This window comes from Vidua macroura, chromosome 1 (genome assembly GCF_024509145.1).
Source record: "Vidua macroura isolate BioBank_ID:100142 chromosome 1, ASM2450914v1, whole genome shotgun sequence".
In the NCBI taxonomy this organism is placed as follows: domain Eukaryota; kingdom Metazoa; phylum Chordata; class Aves; order Passeriformes; family Viduidae; genus Vidua; species Vidua macroura.
Genome location: NC_071571.1, coordinates 131,594,611 through 131,617,539, shown reverse-complemented (window position 1 = coordinate 131,617,539; position 22,929 = coordinate 131,594,611). Strand labels below are relative to the sequence as shown.

At 39.9% G+C, this 22,929-nt stretch overlaps 1 protein-coding gene across 1 annotated transcript in view; it reads right to left on the bottom strand.

Moving 5' to 3' along the window:
• The window catches only part of CPQ (carboxypeptidase Q), a 145,498-nt gene that overhangs the window by 119,265 nt on the left and 3,304 nt on the right, over nucleotides 1–22,929 (bottom strand). Inside the window, exon 2 of the mRNA XM_053991471.1 lies at nucleotides 7,536–7,989. Within this exon, the coding sequence (XP_053847446.1) occupies nucleotides 7,536–7,962 (427 nt within the window). The 5' untranslated portion in view covers nucleotides 7,963–7,989. The remainder of the gene's footprint in view (nucleotides 1–7,535; nucleotides 7,990–22,929) is intronic.

Genomic DNA, 22,929 nt, shown 5'->3' with positions numbered 1-22,929 from the left:
TGGAAATTTTGAAACTGGAGATGCATCTGAAACATGTCCTGGCCTCTGTAGTCATGAGAGCAAGAAGGAGACAGGATGTTACTTCCCTGTTCATCAGAACCAGGCATCAGGATATCGGAACAGGAAATCAAGACAGTTCTTCATGGTAGAGCAGGGGCAACAACACACCACAACCACAGTGCCTGACACCCATGTGTTGATTGCAGCCCTGCCTCACAGACCAGCCATGTCAGGCCACCCTCATGCCTCATCTCCTGCAATATCCCAGATTTCTCTGTTTCTACTTCAGCTCTCCCCACGAAGCTCATTTAGCCCAGAAGCTGCTGCATCAAGACACAGCAGTGTATCCTATGCTGACCCTGAACGCATGCAAGCAGTAGCCCCAAGCTTTTCTTACCTTAGTCTGGCTATTCCCATTGTCCTTCAGACTTGATCAACTCTCCAGATTAAAAGTAACATGCCCCTGTTTCTTTCAGACATAGCCCACAAGCACTGTCTTGTGCCTATTTGCAAGATAGCTTCTTTCACAGAGCCTAGAATTTTTTTGCATGGGTCATATGATACAAAGGCAAGTATGTATGTCTGGAGATAAGGTAGTTGTTGGGACAGGTCAAAGAAAAGAAGGTCTTGGGGAGTGGAGGGGAAAAAAATGAATATATTATTCAAAGATTAGATTAGGGACCTGGCATTAAATCCTTTTTTAAGTTCAACGTCCTCTAAAATAATTTTCCTCCTCAACTTCTAGCATACCTCTCTTAGAAACATGTTGCTTTCTAACACTCTCCAGGAATTCATTAATCTTTCCTGCAATGATCCACAAACTTCAACTAGATTTTTAGAAAAACAGACCCAAATTCTTTGTCTCTAATGACTTCATCCAAATAAGGCTTTGTGTCAGGCTGAAGCAAATGAAAGATTAATATCATCACTCCTTCTTTTTTATCACTCAAAAATGATTAGCAGGTACTGAAAATCTGAAATATTCTAACACTTAGAAACACATTTGCTCTGTCCATACATATAAATACGTACTAATATAATAATTAAAATATGAATAAAATACTAAATATTTTAAGGGAACTGTGAAATGAAGGAGAGGGTTTTGTCAGGAAGAAGGATTTTGTAAAATATGAACAATACTTCTATAAAATGTGACCTTCCTACTCTGTGGAACAGCAAAGAGAATTACTTCATGAAAATAAAATTGCATAGGACAGTTATAAAAAAGGATATGAAGCTATTCAGCTCTGATGCTTTGCACTGAGACTAAACATATTGTACTATTCCTTAAGAACACAGAGAAAATATACACTATATAATAGTTAAGTTTTTGACAAATAGGACTTAAAATTTCCAGCAAGTACTGGATCTCTTTCTAACAGTTTGGTTTCAATGACATGTAGCTTACTGTGCAGCACAAATCCTAGGAGAAAACGGGTTTGTCCCAACCCCCAGTACAAAGCCTTGGATGCCAAAAGAGTGGGGCAACAGGTTAGGATCTCCCAGGAGCAGCCCTGGACAGAGAACAGGTTTGCTATGCAATGTGTAGGGAGAATCAGACACCCAAAACCAAGATCCACAAAAATCAGTTTCTGAGAACACAGGTGCTCAAGGCAGGAAATGCTGAGGACAACCATTCTCTCCTTAATGAGTCAAAGGTGCCAGTCACAGCTGGCTATCCCTTGGGATGAAGGTAACGTTGCCATCCAGCTGTGTCTGCATTCCCCACACATGCAGAAAATCCTATTCAAATCTTGCCTTCAATAGCTTCAGCCTGGCCTTAACATCCTTGAGGTAACCACCCTCAACTCAGTGACACTGCAAAAGGACAAGACCAGAAAATTCACCACTGGCAATCCACACAGTTCACCTGAAGACTGGTTAAAGTAGCAACTGGAACCCATGTTCTCCCCAGACAGCATGTTCACCTCAAAACCATGCAGATACTTCTACTCCCTAAATCTTTGAAATGCTACTGCACTAACTATTAGCCCAGATGCTGGGCAACTGAACACCACAGTATCTGAAGTCCTTCACAGATGTCACCTTTTATGTTCCAGGAAAACCAGTAGCATAATTACCATACCATAAGCAGTGCTACTCTAAGTAACAATATACAATCCAGGTATGCAATACTAAGGCTCATGGTCTCAAGATGTCCATCAACAGCTCCTCACACATGAAAGAAGAGGAATCCAGTGATGAGAGGAGAGCTTTGCTGCACACTGGGCTCTCATGCCTACGACACTCTCCAACCCCTGTTCTCAGCACTGAACCCCTCATCAAAGGGGTACCCAAGTCCCTCCAGAAGCATCACTTTTCTTCCAGGAGATCAGTGGTCATCCAAGATGCTGGCAACTTAAGGGTAAATCCTCTGATACACATTGAAAATAACTTTTTTTTGTTGGCCTTTTGTTTATCTAGCTGAATTCCCTAATCCACTTCATCACTGAGATAAAAAAGAGGATGGTCAACACTGGGGACAAAATGCATCAACCAGTACTGGAGCCAGACCACTTCTTTCAGCAACACTCCTGATTTAATAAAATGGTGGATAGACAGCAACAGCCCACACCAAGAACTTCAAGACAACATGCATTATCCCCATTTTATACATAACAGGCTGGAACTACTTTCATGTTATCTAATTGCAAAGCTACTATCACCTTCTGTAAGAGCGCAGCTGGACCAAATGTTGACAGTTAAACAAAGAAAAGACCATGATTTGAACACAAAAACTAGGAAAAGGTCTGCCAGTGCATCATCTTCATATTTATATTATTTCAGTTTTTCTGCAACCAACAGTACATAAAAAAACAGTGAGTGTTCCTTTTTTTTAAGGAGACATTTCAGGGCAGGCGGCTCTGAAGTTGGTTCTGCTTGTCAGTATTTCTTTAAAATTAAAGGGAACTGTCACCCATCAGGGTAAAAAAAGTGCATTTTAAAACACATGCAAAAAAATGAACTCTTTGATACTTTATGGTCAAACATCTGCTAAACTACCACTTTCCTTCAATTACGGGATTCTCAAAGCCACAATTATATTTGGGGGATATAATCAGTACCACCAGAAATCAACACAGTCTCTCTCTCTCTCTATATATATATCTATGTTTTGCCAATGTTGAAACACTGAAAATGAGACAAGGACATTGACTAAATATGGTAAATCTCCAGTTTTCCAGCTCCCAAAACTGAGCCCTTTCTATCATTCAATCCTGTTTGCTACCTAGGAATCCACTTCTTCAAGGTGATGACTATTTTCAGGCCCTGCTGATTTCTGGAAATCCAGGTCACTCTGTTTCATGTTTCTTCTCTCCCTGTCACTAAAGTGGGCAGTGAAGTTACTCCCTTCTTGTAAAGAGATCAAAGGATGTGAAAACTTTCTCTTTGACCCAACATCTTCATATCTTGGAATACACTTGGAGAGGGAGAATGTTGGAGGTTTTTCCTCTTCAATAGAAAAATCTAACCTTTTCTGTGCTCTCCTTTTTTACTGTGTAAATCAGATGGAATCCATGAACTTGACACCTTGGCATATTTCCCAGTCACAAAGAAGAAAGTAGGATTTTATCCACAAGATCACAAGGTACTGAAAAGCCTCCTGCGCATTATCCAACTGTTCCATATCTGAGCCAAAGTGGGCAAATCTCATAAAATCAAATAAATGAGAAAAGCTCTGTGCACATCCCAATAGGGTTTCCATGCCACAGGCATGAGATAGAAAACCTGCAGGAAGAGACACTCCTGGTATCCTGGACTCAATGGACTGGCTTGGACTTCGTAGCTAAAAATACTGCTACTATTTAGGGCTTCCTGTTCCTGCCCTGAAGGATTGAGGATTTTTTCTACACTCGCACGGTGTATGCTGAAATGGAAAGTAACCAACCTCAGCATGTGCTCTAGCCATTGGGTCATTCTTAGGAAACACTGATTTGAATTTCCATGGACAGATGGGAAATTAAACCCTGAATTTCCAACATCCAAAGCTAGGTGTCCTGGTTTAGGGCAAATTTGGGAGGAAACCTCTAAATGGGGTCCCTCTAGATAGCAAATTCAAGTGGCCCCTCCTCCAGCTGGTTCAGGAAAAGATTTCCTTGGAGAAAAGTGGAAAAAAACTGTTTATTTAACAAGCAAAGTAATCACAAGCATAAAAAAGGAATAATATTAAACAATAAAACCTCTTGCTGTTCTGAAGAGATGGCAAATTCAGAAAGTCCTTGTCATGGGGTGCAACTTGGCTCGCTCAGTCTCTAATCAGTCCCTCCTGCACTGGAGAATGCTGTGTCCTGGGCCCTGGTGGGCCACAGGTGTGAGCTCCCAGTGTTTTTCTGGGTTTTCAGTCCAGAGGAGGTTTGAACAGTTCCAAGAAGAAGAAAAACCACAGTCCAGGGAACTTCTCTGCCTCAGCTAGCAAAAAAAAAAACCAAAAACAAAAAGCAAAGAAGAGCTCTCTTGCACTGTCTGTCCATGCTGCAGACAACACAGTCCAGGAGCAGGAATGCAGAGGAGTGAGTGCAGTTTCTGAAAACAAACTGTGCACTTCTTTTTCCCCTTCTTTGCTCTCAGAACCAGTCTTAAAGGTGCAGAACTCAATATCCAGCACAAACAGAACAGGCAATTTGGGATACAAGCATCAAGAAGTCACCCCAGGACACCTGGTTTCTAATTGCTGTTAGGCTCTTGCCATGTTAATGAAGAGCCCTCCAGAGCACTTGCTTGGGGTGCTGAGCTTCAAGAGGGGCTCTGAGAGAATCAAAGGCCACCAAGTTTTAAGCTTCTGCCAATGTCTCCTATTTTCTTAGCTTCTCGGGTCACAAGCCTGGAGCCAAATCATGGGAAGAGAGGAATACAGGACATAACTGAAACAATGAAAAAGCAAGAAATGGTCTCCTGTACCTCCTGCTGGGATGGGGGAGTCAGCCTCTCTCATCTTAACCCCATTCCTAGACCTTAAAATACAAGAAGTCCAACTCTGTCTCTAACAGGCATCAGTAGTGTCAAGGAAGGGATCTGTTTGGGCTGTACCAAGACAGTGGTTTGTAAACTGAGGGGTCTGAAACATATCCTGACAGGAATACTGACTTAAAATATGTACTAACTATCAAGCTAACAGCAAACAACTTCAGGAATCATCTGCACAGTCCACTTTAGAGGCAAAGAATCATCATAGAGCCAACATCTGAAGGATAGTCTTGAGCCTTTAAAACATCCCTCTGCCAAAGCTCAGCACAGCAGCAGTAGATCTCCCCAGTTTGATCCCATGTAACAACAGTGCTGTAACAACAGGATAACTGGCATCAGGCATCTCATATTGAGTTGCATTATGTTGATTACAGGAAGAGTCATACCCCCACAACTTCGTGGCTAGAACAAGATGTATCAGAACTGCCGATAATCCCTCAATGAGGGGAATTGATCAACTATTTCTGATGTCATTTAGGGCAGCCTCCTATCCCTTTTTCTTAGGAATAAGGCACTGTGACAATCCTCAGAAGTGATAAGGCAGTGGTTTTAATAATCTAACTATACATTTTTTTATTCCATGCTTGGTATGAGTGAGTTTTAGGACAGGCACTTTTCTCAACAGCAGGCCTTCCAATTCTCTTGCCCGCAGAGGCTGGTGACGAGCAGCTCTTACGAGACATTTCCGTCAGCCAGGAGGATGGTTCAGTGATCAGAAGAACAAGAGCCAAGTGCTCACCAGGGACCAGCTACCCCACACAACCTTCCCAAGCACAAAAACCTGTCACAGTTTGCACAGAGCAAGATGAGACCAGCAGAAATCAGAACAGGCACAAATGGTAGGAGAGTCAGATGGTAAGTAATTTAATCAAAATAATTCCATGAATTCTGAGAAATGACTCACTCTTTTGTGAGAGATCTCATTGCCATAAAGTCTTCTAGTACCAATACATATACCTCTTCAGAAACATGGCAGATAGAGGAAAGTAAAATTGTAGGAAAGAATAATGCTGGTTTTGAACCAGCACTGGATAACACAATCACATCTTTCAAGATATAGGATCTTTACAGATGAAAAAGAAGGACATAATTAGCCTGAGTATTTTTAACATGTAAATTCAGTATATCACTAAAAAAAAAGGCAAATCTAGGAGTAAAACCAGGCAAGTGCAAATAACTACACAAGTAAGAAAGAAGTGAAAAACAGACTTTTTGGGATGTAAAGATGTTTGCCAAAATTAAATTGCAGGTTCTTTTTTCAGGTTCAGCAACACTTGCTAAACACCAAAAAAGACCTTTTAATTTTAGCTTACTTTTTAGGAAGCTTGGAATAGGACTGGAAAGAATACAAAATAAGTTGTAGGCTTAAAATTTGCTCTAAATTTTTTCTTATCAAAGCACTAAATCTTGAACATATAATGGGACAAATAGTAATGATTTTAGTTGCTTTGCATTTTAGGCATGTGTTTACCTCAATATGACAGAACTATCTCAGATAAAATTCATAGCAGCAATTTTGCAAACCAAGTATAATTTATTCCAAGCATATCTGAAATTACCCAGTTTTATTTGTTGCATTTTGATGAGCTATATATTTTTTTCTAAACATTACAGTTTTATATGTTGTTTCACTTCAAATAGAAAGCTCGCCATCACAAAAATTTACAATTCATAAAAGAATTATGAGTATCATGTTACCTTTTATTTCCTAAACTGAATTTATTTTCTCATAAAGGAATACAAATGCTTTTGAAGTGGTCTAGGAATAAGTATTGTTTTTTATGGAGAGCAGTCACAGAAGAAGGTTCTCATCTGGCCTTTAAATAACAATCCTCAAAGCCTCACATCAATAAGTACAAATAGAAAATCTTATAAATCATTTTGTTTGTAGGCAATCTAATATTTTGGGGTTTAAAAGAGCAGGATCTTGTTAAGCACAGCTAATGGTTATTCTTGCTCCTTAGTAACATATCATACATGATTATCTAAAAGGCAACACACAGCTCAGTGACAGGTAAGTGACCAAGTGAGCATGTAAGCAATGTGAACAGTAAGTTCCAAGCTGAGCATGAGACAGGGAAGGACACACAGATACCGACTGCTATGTTTAGTGAGGGGCTTGAACGCTCCAAGTTCAGCTCCTTTTCCTGCTGTCTTGTTTTTTACTGGAGAGAAGGGCTGAGCCTGGCAAAATAGGGCACATGAAGAGAAGGAGATATCATGTGTCAACTTGGCACCCCATGGAGAACTTCTTTCCTACCAACCACAATGGAGGACCATAATATTTGCAAATGACGTTCAGCAGTGTTTAAAAAAAAGGGTATAAATTGAATGGAAAGTTCAGGAATCAACTCTAATTTTACAAGTCTGTTCAACCAAACTGTATTAATATAAACTGCACCAGTCACAACCATGCCATATAGAAAAGTCCCAGGAAAATAGCACCTTGTCTTGCAGGCCTATTACACCAAGAAGAAAACCACAGTTTGACCACTGAGAGAAGTTATTAGGGGTACAATACAGTTTGTGTTAAAAGGCAAGTCACATGTAATTCCAAAAGGAAGAGTTACCTTCTGGAGGAGTTGCAATACTGTTCCCAAGTCCCAAAATAGCAATGCTGTGATTCCTTGGTTCCAGCATCACTGCAAATTCTTCTCCTCTTTCCCAGTGTGGTACTTTCACAGGCTCTAGATGCACATTTTCCAGCCCATCTTTCTGTAGGGCACTGAACATATATTTGATGGCTGCCTCTAAGTTTTTTGAACCACTGAGTCTAGGTCCTATGGTATCAGCAAAAATGGCTAATCTATCATAGGATCTGTTCTGAGCCTTTCCATGAACAGCAAGATCAATAATAGCCTTAGCAATATTAGTATAGCCAGATATCTCATTTTTAATGTCTTCAAATGACTTCAAGGAACGTCCATCTCTTCTCAAAGATTTCCCAGCATACTGGTGTAGTAAATTCATGAGAAATATTACTAATAAGAGCTTCATTTTTTCTCCTTCTTTTCCACAGATGGCCTGTTGGAGAGGCAAAAAGAAAAAAAAAGTTTAAAAAATTATACACCTATCAGCAATACTTTTAGTTATTTGGATTGGCAGACAGAAATGAAATGAAAAGAAATTAGTTTATCATGAAAATGCTTTGATCAGAACTAGCAGGAAAGTAAGCTCAACTTGAAGACAGAGTTTTTGAAGAAAATGAAAAAGATACTCAGACCACTGGACACAATCTTTGTGGTCTTTAGAAATATCCTTGGAATGCTGCATCTCTTCAAGTAAACACATTATTCAATGAATCAAAACCCAGGGCTGCTCCCATGCAGGAGGAGTTTTGCATCTCCTTTCTCATAGGAGCAGGACTTTTCAGAAGTGCCAAATCAAATGTCTTTAGACAAAAACTTTTCTTATACCACTCATGAACAAAAGTTCTTCCTGATCTCCATCTTCATAATCAGAAAAGTACTTTCTATTGTACTAAAAATATTTAAGATTTAGATCCAATGCCTCCAGTGTCCTGGTTTTGGCTAAGATAGAGATAATTTTCTACTTAGTAAGTGATATGGTGCTCTGGTTTGGATTCAGTATGAGTATAAAATTGATAACACACTGATGTTTTGGTTGGTGCTAAGCAGTGCTTACCCTAAGTCAAGGACTTTGCAGTGTCTCATGCTCCGTGAATGAGGAGCTGCACAAGAAGCTGAGAGGGAGCACAGCCAGGACAACTGACCTACACTGACCAAAGGGATATTCCACACCAAGCTGAGTACACAAACTGGGGGGATGGACTAGAAGGGCCTAATCACTTCTCAGGGAAAGGCTGGGCATTGATCAGCAGGCGGTGAGCAACTGGATTGTGCACCACTTGTTTTTCTTGGCTTTAAAAAAAAATATTATCATTATTATGATAACATTTTACTTCTTTTCATCTACTAAACTGTTCTTATCTGAACCCACGAGTTTTTGTACCTGCATTGGTTTGGCATGGCCTGCTTTTTCACACTGGGGGGCCACGAAGATGTCTCCTCTGAGAAGCTGCTGGAAGCTTCCCACTATGTCCAGCAGAGTCAGCGGCTGATGGCTCTGAAGATGGACATGCTGCTGGCCAAAGCTGGGCCAAAGAGACAGGTTGGTAACGCCTCTGTGATCACATGCTTAAGAAGAAAATCCAAACAAAGTCACAAGTTTTTTGCTCCTAATCAGAGAAGGAAGTGAGAACATGTGAGGGAAACAACATGTCAACACCAAGGTCAGTGGAGAAGGAGGGGAGGAGGTGCTCCAGGCACTGGAGCCGAGATTGCTCTGCAGGCCATGGTGAGGACCAAGGTGAAGCAGCTGTGCCCCTGCAGCCCGTGGGGATCCGAGAGGGATGCAGAGATCCACCCACAGCCCGTGGGGATTATGAGGGATGCAGAGATCCACCCACAGCCTGTGGGGATCCACGGGGGATGCAGAGATCAACCCACAGCCCGTGGGGATCATGAGGGATGCAGAGATCCACCCACAGCCCGTGGGGATCCACGGGGGATGCAGAGATCCACCCGCAGCCCATGGGGATCCATGAGGGATGCAGAGATCCACCTGCAGCCCATGGGGATCCATGAGGGATGCAGAGATCCACCCGCAGCCTGTGGGGAGGTGCTCATGCCAGAGCGGGTGGATGCCTGGAGGAGGCTGTGATCCAGTGGAAGACCCAGTGGAGAGTGCAGGCCCCTGCTTCAGGCTGGAGCAGCCTGTCCTTGCAGGACTGCACCCCATGGAAAGAGACCCACACCACAGCAGTTTTGGGAGGACTGTGTGCTCGTGGGAGTGACTCATGCTGCAGCAGGTGAGGTTTGGCACTCTTGGGAGTGCACCCACGTCAGAGAAGTTCACGGAGAACTGTCTCCCATGGGAGGGACCCCACAGCCTCACAGGGGAAGGACTCCTCTCCCTGAGCAGCAGAAGAAAATCTCAGTGATGAACTGACCAAAACCCCCATATCCTGCCTCCCTGTGCTGTCTGTGGGAAGGGGCAACCCACAACATTTATGAGAGCTTCTGATCAGCTCCCAAAAAGGGGAGATAATCCACCAGGCATGCACCATAAGATGCCATCTGAAACAGCCACCAGGCATGCACCCATAAGATGCCATGTGAAACACTGGCTGTGCAATGCAGAAATAAGACACAGAAAGAGTTAAAGTACTAACCACATTTCTAGGATCCATGAAACATCAGAATTCAGAAACAAACAAATGAACTAAAACACCCCAATACCCACAAAAAACCACTCACACAATCATTTTGGAGTCACCAAGCCTATTTCATATGACAACCAACACAAACTGCCAGCATTCCATAGACCTTTATGAGTCTTTTCACAAACAGCAATTTAAACAATAGCTTTAGCAATAGAGGAATACTAAGGCATTCCTTAACTATTCAAATGTCCCCTAAGCTTGAGATCAAGGAAGTAATAAGTTCTTCACAGTGAAGCATCATTTTTGCAAAACGACAAAAAATCATTATTGATTTCATCTGTGAACAATAAATCTATCACAGAGATTTCTCTGAGACAGACAGGGCAAAGGTTTTACACAACCAGGAGCAGAAGATTTGGGTTATCTCAGGACACTGCCTGAGAACTGCAAAATGCCTTTTATAGTTGAGTTACTGTTTATTTGTGGTTATACTACACAGAGAGTATTGGTGTGTTTTTATTGCTATGCTCTGCACTTTCTTCATGTACTTTCCCTTAACCTGTTAATTACATACTCTTAGACATCCTCTTCTAGAGACATCAGTCATTTTCTCAGGATGACCACGCTTGTTCTCTGATTTTGCGAAGTTCATCACGCACAAAGAAGCCAGCAAGAAAATGGATAAGTGCTTAAGTGGATTAAGTTTTTGAAACTAAGCCTACAGACAATAATTCTGTAGATTTAGTTTCAAAAACTTAATGTTTGGAGATTTGTTTGTTTAAGGGTTTGCAAAATCTACCAGAAAAAGCAGATACACTTAGCTGTTACACAGAAGACACAGAGGGATTTTCTAAATAGCACTGGCCACCTCAAAGAGCCCCCAGCTACCAACTTCATGCATTTTTTTCAATGGACAGATGCAATTGCAGTTATCACATTTCCCTTAACTAAGAAATGCTTTCTTTGTTCTTCCTAGCCTCATTCAAAACCAGCAGCATCCTCACTCCAAAAGCTGCCCCAGGGGGTCTGCATTTAAGAGATATACTTCTTCCAGGAATTTCCCACTAAACGCTGGGAACAGACATGTTTCCACAACTTTTGTGGATGTAACATACTTCTGTGTTGCACAGCATTTCACTGCCTCCAGTGCATTGTAAGAGGAATATAACTGAATTCAAACCCTGGTTAAGAACAAAAAAAAGGAATGTAATTTATTGTGCTTTCCTTGAACACTCCAGCATAATCTGTTCAAAAGCAGCTATCTGAAATATTTCCCTGCTGGGTAAAATAACATCATACTCAGACTGCAATACAGGAATCACTGTACTGCTAGTCCAGGGAAAGAATCACACATCTGTTTTCCCAGTCTCTGCAACTTTATCACCCCAGTGAATCATCTAGCAAAGGAGATTACTTATTTTTCCACATCAAACTAGTTAAGACTCAGCAAATGAACCTCACTATGCCAACCAAATTAATGAAAAATAACAGGGCAGTCAAAATTGTTCAATGTGTTTCATTGTTCATGAAGCAGAAAGAGGGCATCCAGCCATAGTAGTACCTGGATCCATACAGAAGGGAAGGAATGCTCTGAATATAGTTCACAGAAAGAGAGGTTTTTCCCTGCAAAATCCTAGCAGAACATTTAAAAGGGAAAGTCTGGAGTGAGGAAGACCAATTTAGGTAGCACTTAAACCGTACATATCCATGGGGCCTCATGGGTTGCACCCAAAAATGTTGAGAGCTGGTGTCATTGTGAGGCCACTCTTGCCACGTCACTCCTGTCTTTGAGAAGGGCAAGAAATAAAATGAACTACAATAAGAACTATGGACCAGTCAACCTCACACCAAGCTCTGGCAAGCGGACAGGAGAAAAATCCTGAAAATTACTTCCACACATATGAAGGACAAGAAGGTGACTCAGAATACCATGATTTACAAAGGGGAAATTGCATAATCAACATGATCGCCATCTAGGACAAAATTACTGGCTTGGTAGATGAGGACAGAGCAGTGGATTTGTTTCCCTTTTACATTAGTAAGGCAGTTGACAGTCTCCATAAAGGTCTCAGGGAAGCTGATGAAGTACAGGCTGGATGAGCAGACGGTGAGGTGGATTGAAAAATCAACTGAACAACCAAGCTCAGAGGATTCTAAGTGACACCTTGTTGGCAGGTGGTAGCTAGTGGTGATCCCTAAAAGTCCATACCTGGTCCGGAACTCTTATAAAGCTCCATTAATAATCTGGATGCTTGGACAGAGTGTGGACTCTGATGATAGGAAGGTTGGGAGGAGTGGCTGTGTACTTGATGGCTGTATGAGGAGGCAGACAGGAACCTACAAAATTCAACAAGTCCTGCATCTGGGGAAGACTAACCCCCATGCACTAAGACAGGCTGGGCATACCCAGCTGGAAAGAAGTTGGCAGAGAATAAGTCAGCAAAACCTCATGTTGGCAAAGAGCAACAGCCTGATGGGCTGCACATCAGGAGTGTTGCCAGCAGGCAGAGGGATGTGATCTTTCCCCTCTAGTCAGCATTAGACAAGCCATACCTGGGTTATTTCTTCCTTCCTGGGCTTCCCAGTATGAGAGAGATGTAGACATGCTGGAGAGTGCAACAAAGGGCCACAAAGATGACTGAGGAACTGGAGTATCCAGTATCCCTATTAGGAGAGGCTGAGAGAGCTTTAACTTTTCAGTCTGGAGAAGATATTACTTTCTTCTCCAAAAGAAGAGGGAAGGATTCATCAGTGGATAGAAATACCTGATGGGAGGGAACAAAGACAGAGCCAGGCTCTTTTTCCAGTGGTACCCACCAACACAACAAGAGTCAATGGAAACAAACTGAAATACATGAAATTCCACCTGAACACAAGAATGCACCATTTTGGTTTTTTTGTTTTGTTTTTTTTAAGTGAGAGTAGTCAAACACTGGCAAACACTGACTCTTCCAGTCAAACACTGGAAGAGGTTGCCCAGAGAGGTTGTGAAGTGTCCGTTCAGGGACATATTCCAAACCTGTCTAGGCATGGGCCTGGACAACCTGATGCAACTGACCCTGCTTAAAAAGGCACTTTGGACTACAGCTCAAAAGATGTCTTTCAAACTAGATGTGTGATTTGGAGTATGAAAGGAGACCAGAGACACAAGCTGAAAGGCTTTTAAAAAATCAAGGGAGAAAGGTTCTAGGTATGTAGAAGAAAAAGATAAACTGAAGGCAAAAAATAAGTATTTTCCATCTCAAATTAGTATGAAAGAATGAAATGTACAGCACAATACAATACAAGTAGTGCAGAGGGTGTCAGAAGATACATTTATTAGTGGTTACTTTAAGGACACTTCTTATAGTCTCGCCAACTTGTCTGTACCTAACTGCTGTCTTTGATGCTAAAGTGCAAGCTCATTGGGATTTCCATCTTTTAATGGTGCCCTTATATAAAAGAAGAGCACATCCAAACTTTAATCAGGCTAACTGGCATTTCCACCATTAAAAACATTACAATATAAATTACCTAAATGTTACAGATGGAAAAGAATAAGAGGAGAGGAAAAAAGAATCAGATGAGAGATTGATTACTGTCTACAGCAATCAGATAACAGAAAGAGGAGCAGAGGGCATAAAACTAGGATAAACAAAACTAGAGCACTGCTTCTTCTCCAGTGTGGCAAGGTTTTCCCAAAACCCCAGTTGAAAATACAGACAAAAGGATACAGAAAGTTCACAGAAGTCATGGTTATGGGAAACGAGGAATGAAAACAATAAACTGAGGCTATTAACCACTTAATTGCTAGAGATCTGCTATATCTGCACAGTATCTATCAGTTTCCTAACCACCGTTTGATTTTCCTTCAGGGACTGGAGGAAATCTTGAAATCACACAGTGGTTTTGATGACATGAGAATAGACTGAAAAGCCCCAGGGTAACAAACTAACATGCTGCAGAGTGATGTCTGATACATTTAATAGCACTGGAAAAAAGTTTGTTGTGACAGCTGTGGAGTAGGATAGCTGGGAGGCTAGGTGAACTTGCAAAATGAGGCGGAGATTTCTGCCTAAAAATAAAGTCATAGAGTTCTTCCATCACTTATAAAGATAAGGAGGAGGGGTGGATGGGGGGGTGGGGGAAATACAAGCTTTATGATCTTGAAGAGTGAAGCAGACATTCCTCAAAGACTGCTTTTTCAGCATTGTAATAATTCCTCATCTGGAAGAACATTTGATCAGTTGGAAAATCTTGGGTTTGGGAACACACACAGTTGAAGCTATCATTTACATTACAAAGCCCTTAAAATCAGCCTTTTGAATTGTAAAACTAAGGTAAAGAAGAGTACAACACAACAAGGATATAAAGTTTTGGATAATGTTATTACTTGGACCAAAAAGTCTAAAATACCAAAGGAAACACCTGAGCTGTTTTACTTTTACCAACTTCAGAAGAACTATTTTGATTTTCTACAGCTGAAGATACATACTGAAATCCATGACCTATGACCATATAGGCTCTAGTAGTGATACTGACTTACGTACACATAATAGGAAGTGAAAAGTTTCAAGAACTCTATAAAGATTAAGACTGAGAAAGTCCAAACATTCCAGGAGACACTGCAGCCATAGCTCCCCATTTGGCAGAAGTTCATACCCTATTTATAGTCAGTATGGGGGAAGTACTACAGCTTAACATAGGAAGGAAGCAGCAAAAGGAGCCACTCTTCCCTCCTTCACCTCCAAGCCTCAGAATAGTAGTAACAGGCTACCTTGATATATTCTTATTCCATAGCTGCTGCTAAAATGGATGGCAATAATCCTGAAGAATCACACCATAATCATGTGCTGGATACTGTATCCAGCATACTGTATCCAAATTCTGTATCAGCAAAACCACAGAAATGATCAGCCAGCTACTTCTCTAAGAGTTGGTGTGGTCCAGACAAAAATTAAGAATAACAAAAAAACCCCACAAGCACTGAACAATGCCTCAGCCACACAATAGCTGATATTATTCTTCTTAATAAGCATGGAGTATATTATCTTTGCAGAAGCAAAAGACAGGATTCAGTGGGATTTTTAGATGAGAATTGAAGAGAACAGAAATACTTAATGAATGACAATGGAACAATGACACCAAAATACAGTGTTGTTCATATTACATTAAATGCCAAAATATACAGCTAAAGCAAACTGATAATGTTGAAAGACAACTGAGGGGAAGGGGAGGGAATAATTTTGGACAAATAAATCAACACATACAAGAATAGGGCCACAATTATACTACCTGGTATTTTTATGCTCAACTTCATTCAAATCCACTATTGGCCTTGTGTAAAAAGCAAGACAGGTATCTTGTACTGTTTCATAAAATTCATAAACTACTGAGACACAAACTCTTCAGAATTGCATATTTTTGTGTCAGCCTTTCCTACAGGTGAAAAGGGCTCCCTTTTCAAGGAAGCGACACAACCACAGAAATCTTCTCTCACAACCTCTTCAGTACTTATGCTTAAACTTCTTGCACTTAAATTCTAAGCTAAGTTTCTTTTTGAAAACATGTTCAACAAGACATCTTACATTCTGTGTTAAGTGAAATCATTCCCACAAATTGGATGTTAAATATTTTCCTTCTGAGTTTTTACTGAAAGACTAGCAGACTGCATCCAGCCAAATGATGAAACCTACCTCCCTACCAGGAGGAAGCCTATGACAGAAGGTATGAGCCATGAGCAAATGATCAATCCACACCTCTGGATAGCAAGAGCTGCTAAAATTGATGGACAGATATTGTAACAGGAGCAAACCAAGTTTTGTTAGCGACAGTCAGTACCAGGCCGTTACTGTCAAAGGTTGGTCTGCCTCTCCTGTGAAAGCCAAAAGGAATCCCACTGCCATGCATCTGGCACTTCCAAGTACTTCTTGATGTGCCTCCAAGCAGCATTCCAGAAGAAGGCTGTTCAGTCCTACAGAACACGTGTGTGCTCTAGATTTTTGCCAGAAAATCTAAATACTTTGAGTTTCTCCTTCCAACAATTAAATCTCAGTTTTAAAGGCACATTACACTACTAAGGGTCAGGACATTTGCCAAACTGAAGCACTGAATTAAGCACCTTACTTACTAATTATCTAATGTGTAACAGGAGTGCAAAAGACCAACTTTTCTACTGAATTTTAACAAAAATTGCACCAGATATTTGCAGCTACATATATATGATATGGCACCTCAAAATTAGGAACTTTTAAGTTAAATTCTTAGCATTTTCATATACGACAAGAATAATATGCATCTACAACTACCCATCTACAAAGCAGTTTTTGCTTTGCATATGGAACAAAATTTTTCATTTTATGTCAGCAGGTTCAGAGAAAAGTTATGCACATTAAACACCTTAAAGAAAAAGACAAAAAAAGAGCAATACCAACATTTTCAAAAGTATCCAACCATTTTAGCTACTTCACTTCATACATCTACAATCCCAGTGTACAAACTATAAGTAGCATCATAATTCCAAATTAAGTCAATAATCATTCAGCAATGCCGAATATAAGATATTTAAGAACATTAATAAACAAAATTTCCAGATTAAAATAAAGGTAACTTTTTTGAGTATTTCATTTGTCATATTTTTTCATACAGTCTTTCTCTACAGTCACAAGAAAAGTTCCTCATCCTGCTACAGTAAAAAGCAATCAACTGGTTTTGTGAAGCTCAGAAGTCTGCTCAACATATTGCTAGATTTGTTAAGAACTTTTACTTTAGCATTTCTCCTCCTTATTGTCAGATACACCTACTGAATCTTCCCTTTCCAAAGCAACAAAAATTTGCAAATGAAACTATACAAAGAAGTGAAGGATCAAGAATTGCTCATTACAGTTGACAGAAAAACTATGATGCAGACATTTCTTTACTTATATTAATGGAGGGAAAAGATATTCATTTCAATGAGATATATTATGAAGTATGTAATTTATGATTTCATCATGTTCACTAGAGCATAATACTGGTACTCAAATATCACACTGTATTCCAACATATCAACATCAGAAACAAGATGCTACAGTTCAGTGGCAATGTACAATTGCGGCCACCATCCAACTGCAGAATGCAATGAAATGTGAAAAAAAAAAAAAAAAAAGAAAGAAAAAATCTTAAAAAGCTTGAATGTAACAGACTGCTAGCAAGATAAATATACTTTACTTAAAAAGCTTGAGAGAAATCTGGGTTTTGGCCAATTTTGAGAAATAAATTAGCAAAACCAGACCTCTTTCTGATGTGGAAGGAAGCTCCAGCACCACTTTTTCATCAAAGCTACTCCCCAGTGCAGCACACATTTGATCATGAAGCACTACACTTACCATGCATAAGGCAGATCTGATTCTGTATTTAACTTCTAATTACTTTTTACTACCATTTAAAAGACAAAAATCATTTTGCTATTGCAGGATAAAAAAGCCATCTTAGGACAACTGACATCTATCAGTATTAATTTATTTTTAATTTTTTTTTTATTTTTATTTTGAGCAATGTTCAACACATCCCTGTTATCATCAGGGTCCCCCATGCTACTCACTGCACAGACATGCTGACAGACACATCTTACAACTACAGACAAAATGAACCAACAACTGGAAGAGGAGGGACCCAGAAGTGACACCTCCAAGTGCTTCAGTTGCCACATGAAAGACATTAGCATAACCTCTCAGCCCCTTTCTTCTGACACTACCAAGAGCAGATGATCAAAAGCTTGCTGCACTGAAGCAAATGGTCACGTTACAAAATGTCAACTGGCAATCAAAGTAAAAAAAAGAAAAAACAAACAAACAAAAAACAAACCACCAACAAAAATCACAAACAACCACCTCCCCCAAAATATGCCATAGAGTAAACACACTAATTGTATAGAGGGGAGAATGACAGAATGTGATTGACCCTCTCTGCAAATGTTAAGACATCTCCTTAACTTTGCACATGATTCTGATACTCCTCCTGAACAATAATACTCAGAGATTAGATTGTACCAAGAAAGTATGAGAAGAAACCAAACAGACAGCAGTTTCCTCTTAGATCTTAAATACTTCTGCACAGTTCAGATTGCATAAGGCAAAGCAAAGACACAGGTGCCAGCTCCCAGACTCCAAAGTACCTGCCTTTGAGAAAACCAACCCATCAGCACTGACAAGAAGGTTCACGTAAGTGACTGCACCTGAGCTCAGGAAGCATACAGGGACTTCAGCTAGAGTCCAGTGAGCCCACAGCTTCACTTCCATATCCCCATTGCTCCTCCTATTCCTTCTGCTGCTGCAGGTGACAGCCACAAACTCCTCCTGGCTTTGCTGGACAAGTTATGGCTGGTACGCAACAAAAAGTGAAACTATTTTGACACTCTTTAAATTTATATTTATATAAATGCTATAAAAATGAGCAGAGACCTCAGGGAATTAAGACATCTCTGGCTTTGGTTCTTCCTCCAAAATAGCCTTCTGCAAGCACAAGTTTTGGGAATATGGCCTTAAACTGTTTCTAGTCACAAGACCAACCACTGAGGAGACAAAAGCTTGAAGAAACAAAGCACTTGGCGCAGTCTGATTTAGCTATAAATGTTGGTTTTCAAACCCACACAATTGCTCTGTCATAACTACATCAAATTCAGAGGGTTTTATCCACAGCATGAAAAAAGCAACTATCAAACATCTGGGACTCTGACTGTTACTAGTGTGCGTTAAAAATGAAGCCTCTGCATCCTTCAGTAAATCCAGATGTTGCAAATGTCAGTCTCTTGATTAATTAAAAGCAATTCCAAGTTAAAATGGAACCAGCACTGGAGGATCATTTACACTTGGTTTCGATTTTATCACATACATCAGCTTGCAAGCAGAGGCAATTGATGAAAATAGAGTTCACATGAAGTTACTAATGCTCCTTCATTCAAAAGCATCTTTGACTTCTTCATGAGGTGCTGATCCTTTCAGGACGATGATTTCACCACGTGTGACTACACTTATGTTTTGGTTCTGTTCCCCTATGACAACTTTCCAGTTATTCCCTGAAACAGATCTGATGGCAACAATAACCCTACACCCCTTAATCCATGTTTACCAAAAAGTCATACTTATTGAGCACAAAATACTTAGATATAAACACCTTGAGAGAAAGTAAGGTCATCAAGAAGCCTACATTCCTCAACTTTACCATCTTATTTAATTCCTGGATTAAGGCCTTTTTTACAGCAGTTACCTTCTGCTTTCAGAAGAGCAGCTGAGTTTACACAGTTACCCACAGTTGCAGTGATGCTTGCAGCAAACAGCCCAGCTGTTATTGCACCACAGCTGAAAATGTTTTCCAGGGAAAATACTTAACTTTCATCCTTCCTATATCACTTGTCTGTAGGGACAGGCAATGTAAGACAGCATGTTTCATTTTGATCATTTTGGGAGGTAACATTAGACAGGTCCTTACTCTAATTTTTATTTATCTAATACACATCTGTTTTTCTTATTTAGAGTTCACATACTGATAAGCTCCCAACAGTTATTTTTATGTAAGGTTCCTATATGCTCCCATTCCTGTCTTCAGCTCTTCAATTGCTCTTGTTCTGGATTTTCAGGAAAGTCACTACAGAATCATAGAATGGTTTGGGTTGGAAGACATGTTCAAAGTCAGTCCAAGCCCCCTGCAACAAGCAGGGTCACCTTCAACTAGATCAGGTTGCTCAGAGCCAAACCCAACCTGACCTTGACTGTCCCCAGGAATGGGGCATCTACCACCTCTCTGGACAACCTGTGCTAGAATTTCATCACCCTCAGTATAAAAAATTTCTCCCTTACTTCTAGTCAAACTCTACTCTCTTTTAGTTTAAAACCATTACCCCTTGTCCTATCACAAGATGCCCTGTTAAAAAGTCTCTCTCCATATCTCTTATAAGCCTCTTTCATTGCCAGATTTCCTTGAACAGTCCAAACCTGTACAACTACCAAAGAGCCTAGTACAATCCATCTGTATTGGATACATTGCATTTGGCTATGCCAGGTCTTCTAACAACTGCAGAGTATACTAGAGAGCACTGCAAAGCAAAATATATCTGCTGACTTGGGTGGCATTGGTTGCTGGAGACAAGCACCATCTGCCCTCATTCAGTTACTCTCTGAAGGGCAGCCACAGACACATTCCTGCTTACTACCCCTCTTTCTGCAAGATTTCTTTTCAGCTATAAGACATAAGTCCAAAATGAAGCACAAATCACAGACTCTAGCTGATGGAGCAACCTGTAGTAAAATCAGTGTATCTGTATTTTACCAACTTGGACTGAATGGGACACAGATTTGGATCAGTAGCGGCTTAAGTACACCGAGATCCCAGATACAGTTGTTCTGCCCTTCAAATTGACATTCACTTGCACCAGAACCTTGTCCATTCGATCAGCAGCTGAGAACCAATCCACATAAAGCAATTTTGCTTTGTTTGCAGTAATTAGTAATGAGCATTAGTACTGGGAGGTTACTGCCAAAGAGACAATAAAGGAAGACTGCACTGCAGAAGTTCCTGTGTTCTGAGGAGCAGACAGCCCTGCTCTTTCACAGCCACCTGGGTGAGAATGGCTAACCAAAGGCCACTTGGGTGGCTGAGGTGGAAAACTCTGCAGCAGCTGCAGGTAAAATGGACATGGGCAGTAACTCAGAGCCTGCATAGAATTTTCCAAGCCTATTCCTGAGACTTTTTTCTACTGAAAACCCTCTAGAGATTCCTAACTCAACACCTATTTCAAGACAACCAAACTGAACAAGTAATTAAAACCAAGTTGACCTTGTTTTCCTTCTTGGGTATCTCACAGTGCATTGCTGAGGCAGAAATTGCTCTGTGTATTTTTCAACAGCACTGAACAGATTACCTGAGATTAATATTGCATTTGTCTGCTTTACCTAGTTGTCATAGGAGAAAATATTAATAGCCCACTGCAGTAATATACAGAATCATTCTTAAAGATTGATCATATGATCAATCTCAAATAAATTAGAAGCTTAAAATTCTTTCTGCTTCCAAAGCAATAAAGATTTTCATTAAACTAAAACTCCAAGAAGTGTTTCATAGTCTGCCACAAAAGAGGACTTGTGTTTTGTACAAGAGAACATGACCAGAGAGAGACCTAGAAGATCAGCCTTGTGATTCAGAACAGTATAAACCAACAGAATCAGAAACACTAATCTCAAAACATGTGCAGAGTAGAAGGGGAAACCATTTAAGACAAATCAAATTTAAGTTCTGGTCTGCAAATGTTACAGATAAAATAGTGGATGCTTTCCCAATGGAACCTATTGGCTCAGATCATATTTTAAGACCTCAAAAAAGAACATTTCTTTCTCAAATTACTATTGGCACGTGCATAATATTATATAAGCCCCTTTTTCTGGGGCTACTCGAAACACAAAATTCCTTTTGACTCACTTGCCTTAGGTAAATTGACAGTCAAGTGCCTCCTCTGAAAAAAAAACTAACAAAAAATTAAAGGCACAGTGTATCAATGTACATGCAGCAGATGAAAGCTAGAAAAATTCAGGGAGGACATTAGAGTGGTTTCATTCCCTTTCATACAGTGTATTCGAGCAGGAAATGTAATTTCACTACATTTAAGTAAAAGATCGGTCACCTTAATCAGCAACTTGAGAAAAAAAAAAAAGAAAGAAGAAAACCCAAACACATAGACAACAACAGATTTAAACCCAGAACTGTTTTCTCATATCAGTACTAAAACAGGGTTTAAGTGTGACAACAATTCTCAGTTGGACAAGATGATGAGTCTGTGGGGTCAGAAATCAGGCTGAGGCAAATCCTGAGCCTGTAGAAACTCTCACCGTTGTACTGAATGCAAGATGGTCACTCAGGCAAGTTTAAAATAATCTTAGTTGTTTATTACTCCTATGATGTAAGGAATGTCTATGATAGGTGACCTGAGATTAACCTCCTCTTACTATAACATAATGATCATTGATTTAAAATTTATCTTAGAGAATTTGACAAAATATATTTGATATATTTTCTTTTTTAAACAGCATTAGTATTCTCTTAAAGTGAGGTTGTAAGATCACAATCCTTTTGCCATACCTCTGTTTGCAATGTAGTACAATAAAACATTTTGCCAAAAGACATAAATTCTTAGAGATGTATTTTAATCTACATGTCTATTAATTAGACCCTTCTATCAAGTCTCTCTTAGCAGCAGCAGCACCAAAGGGATTTCTACATTTTTCTCTCATCCACTGTGGGGAAAATTCATAGAAGAGACTTATGTTAATTAGACCTAAAGAGACTGATAAAATATTACTATTATTAATACCAGTACAGAAAAAAAAAAAAGAAAGAATCCAAATGAGCCAGGTGTCTGAATATTCTTCATTAAATATAAAAAAATAGGTAGGTACGTAGGTAGATAGACAGACAGACAGATAAATTAAAAGCAAACTTCCCCACCATTGGTCCACTGTCTCTATCTCAATATCAGAAATCAAGTCTCTTGTAAGATCAAGGTACCCAAATTACCATTTTTTAAAAAAGGCTGACATTCTTTACAGGCTAACAAGGTTAAAATTTTTCTCAAGCTCACGTTTTTCTTACAATTTTCTCTTGTACTGTAAAACTGAAACAAAAAAGAGCAAAGCATTCTTCAAAGATTCTGGCAAAAATACTGACTTAATCGAGTAATTGGCATTTAAGAGATTACAAATCTGAGCTAAAACTTCACTACTGCCATCACAGTGAAAATATAAGTGACTTGGGGTCAGCTGAAGAAAGAATTT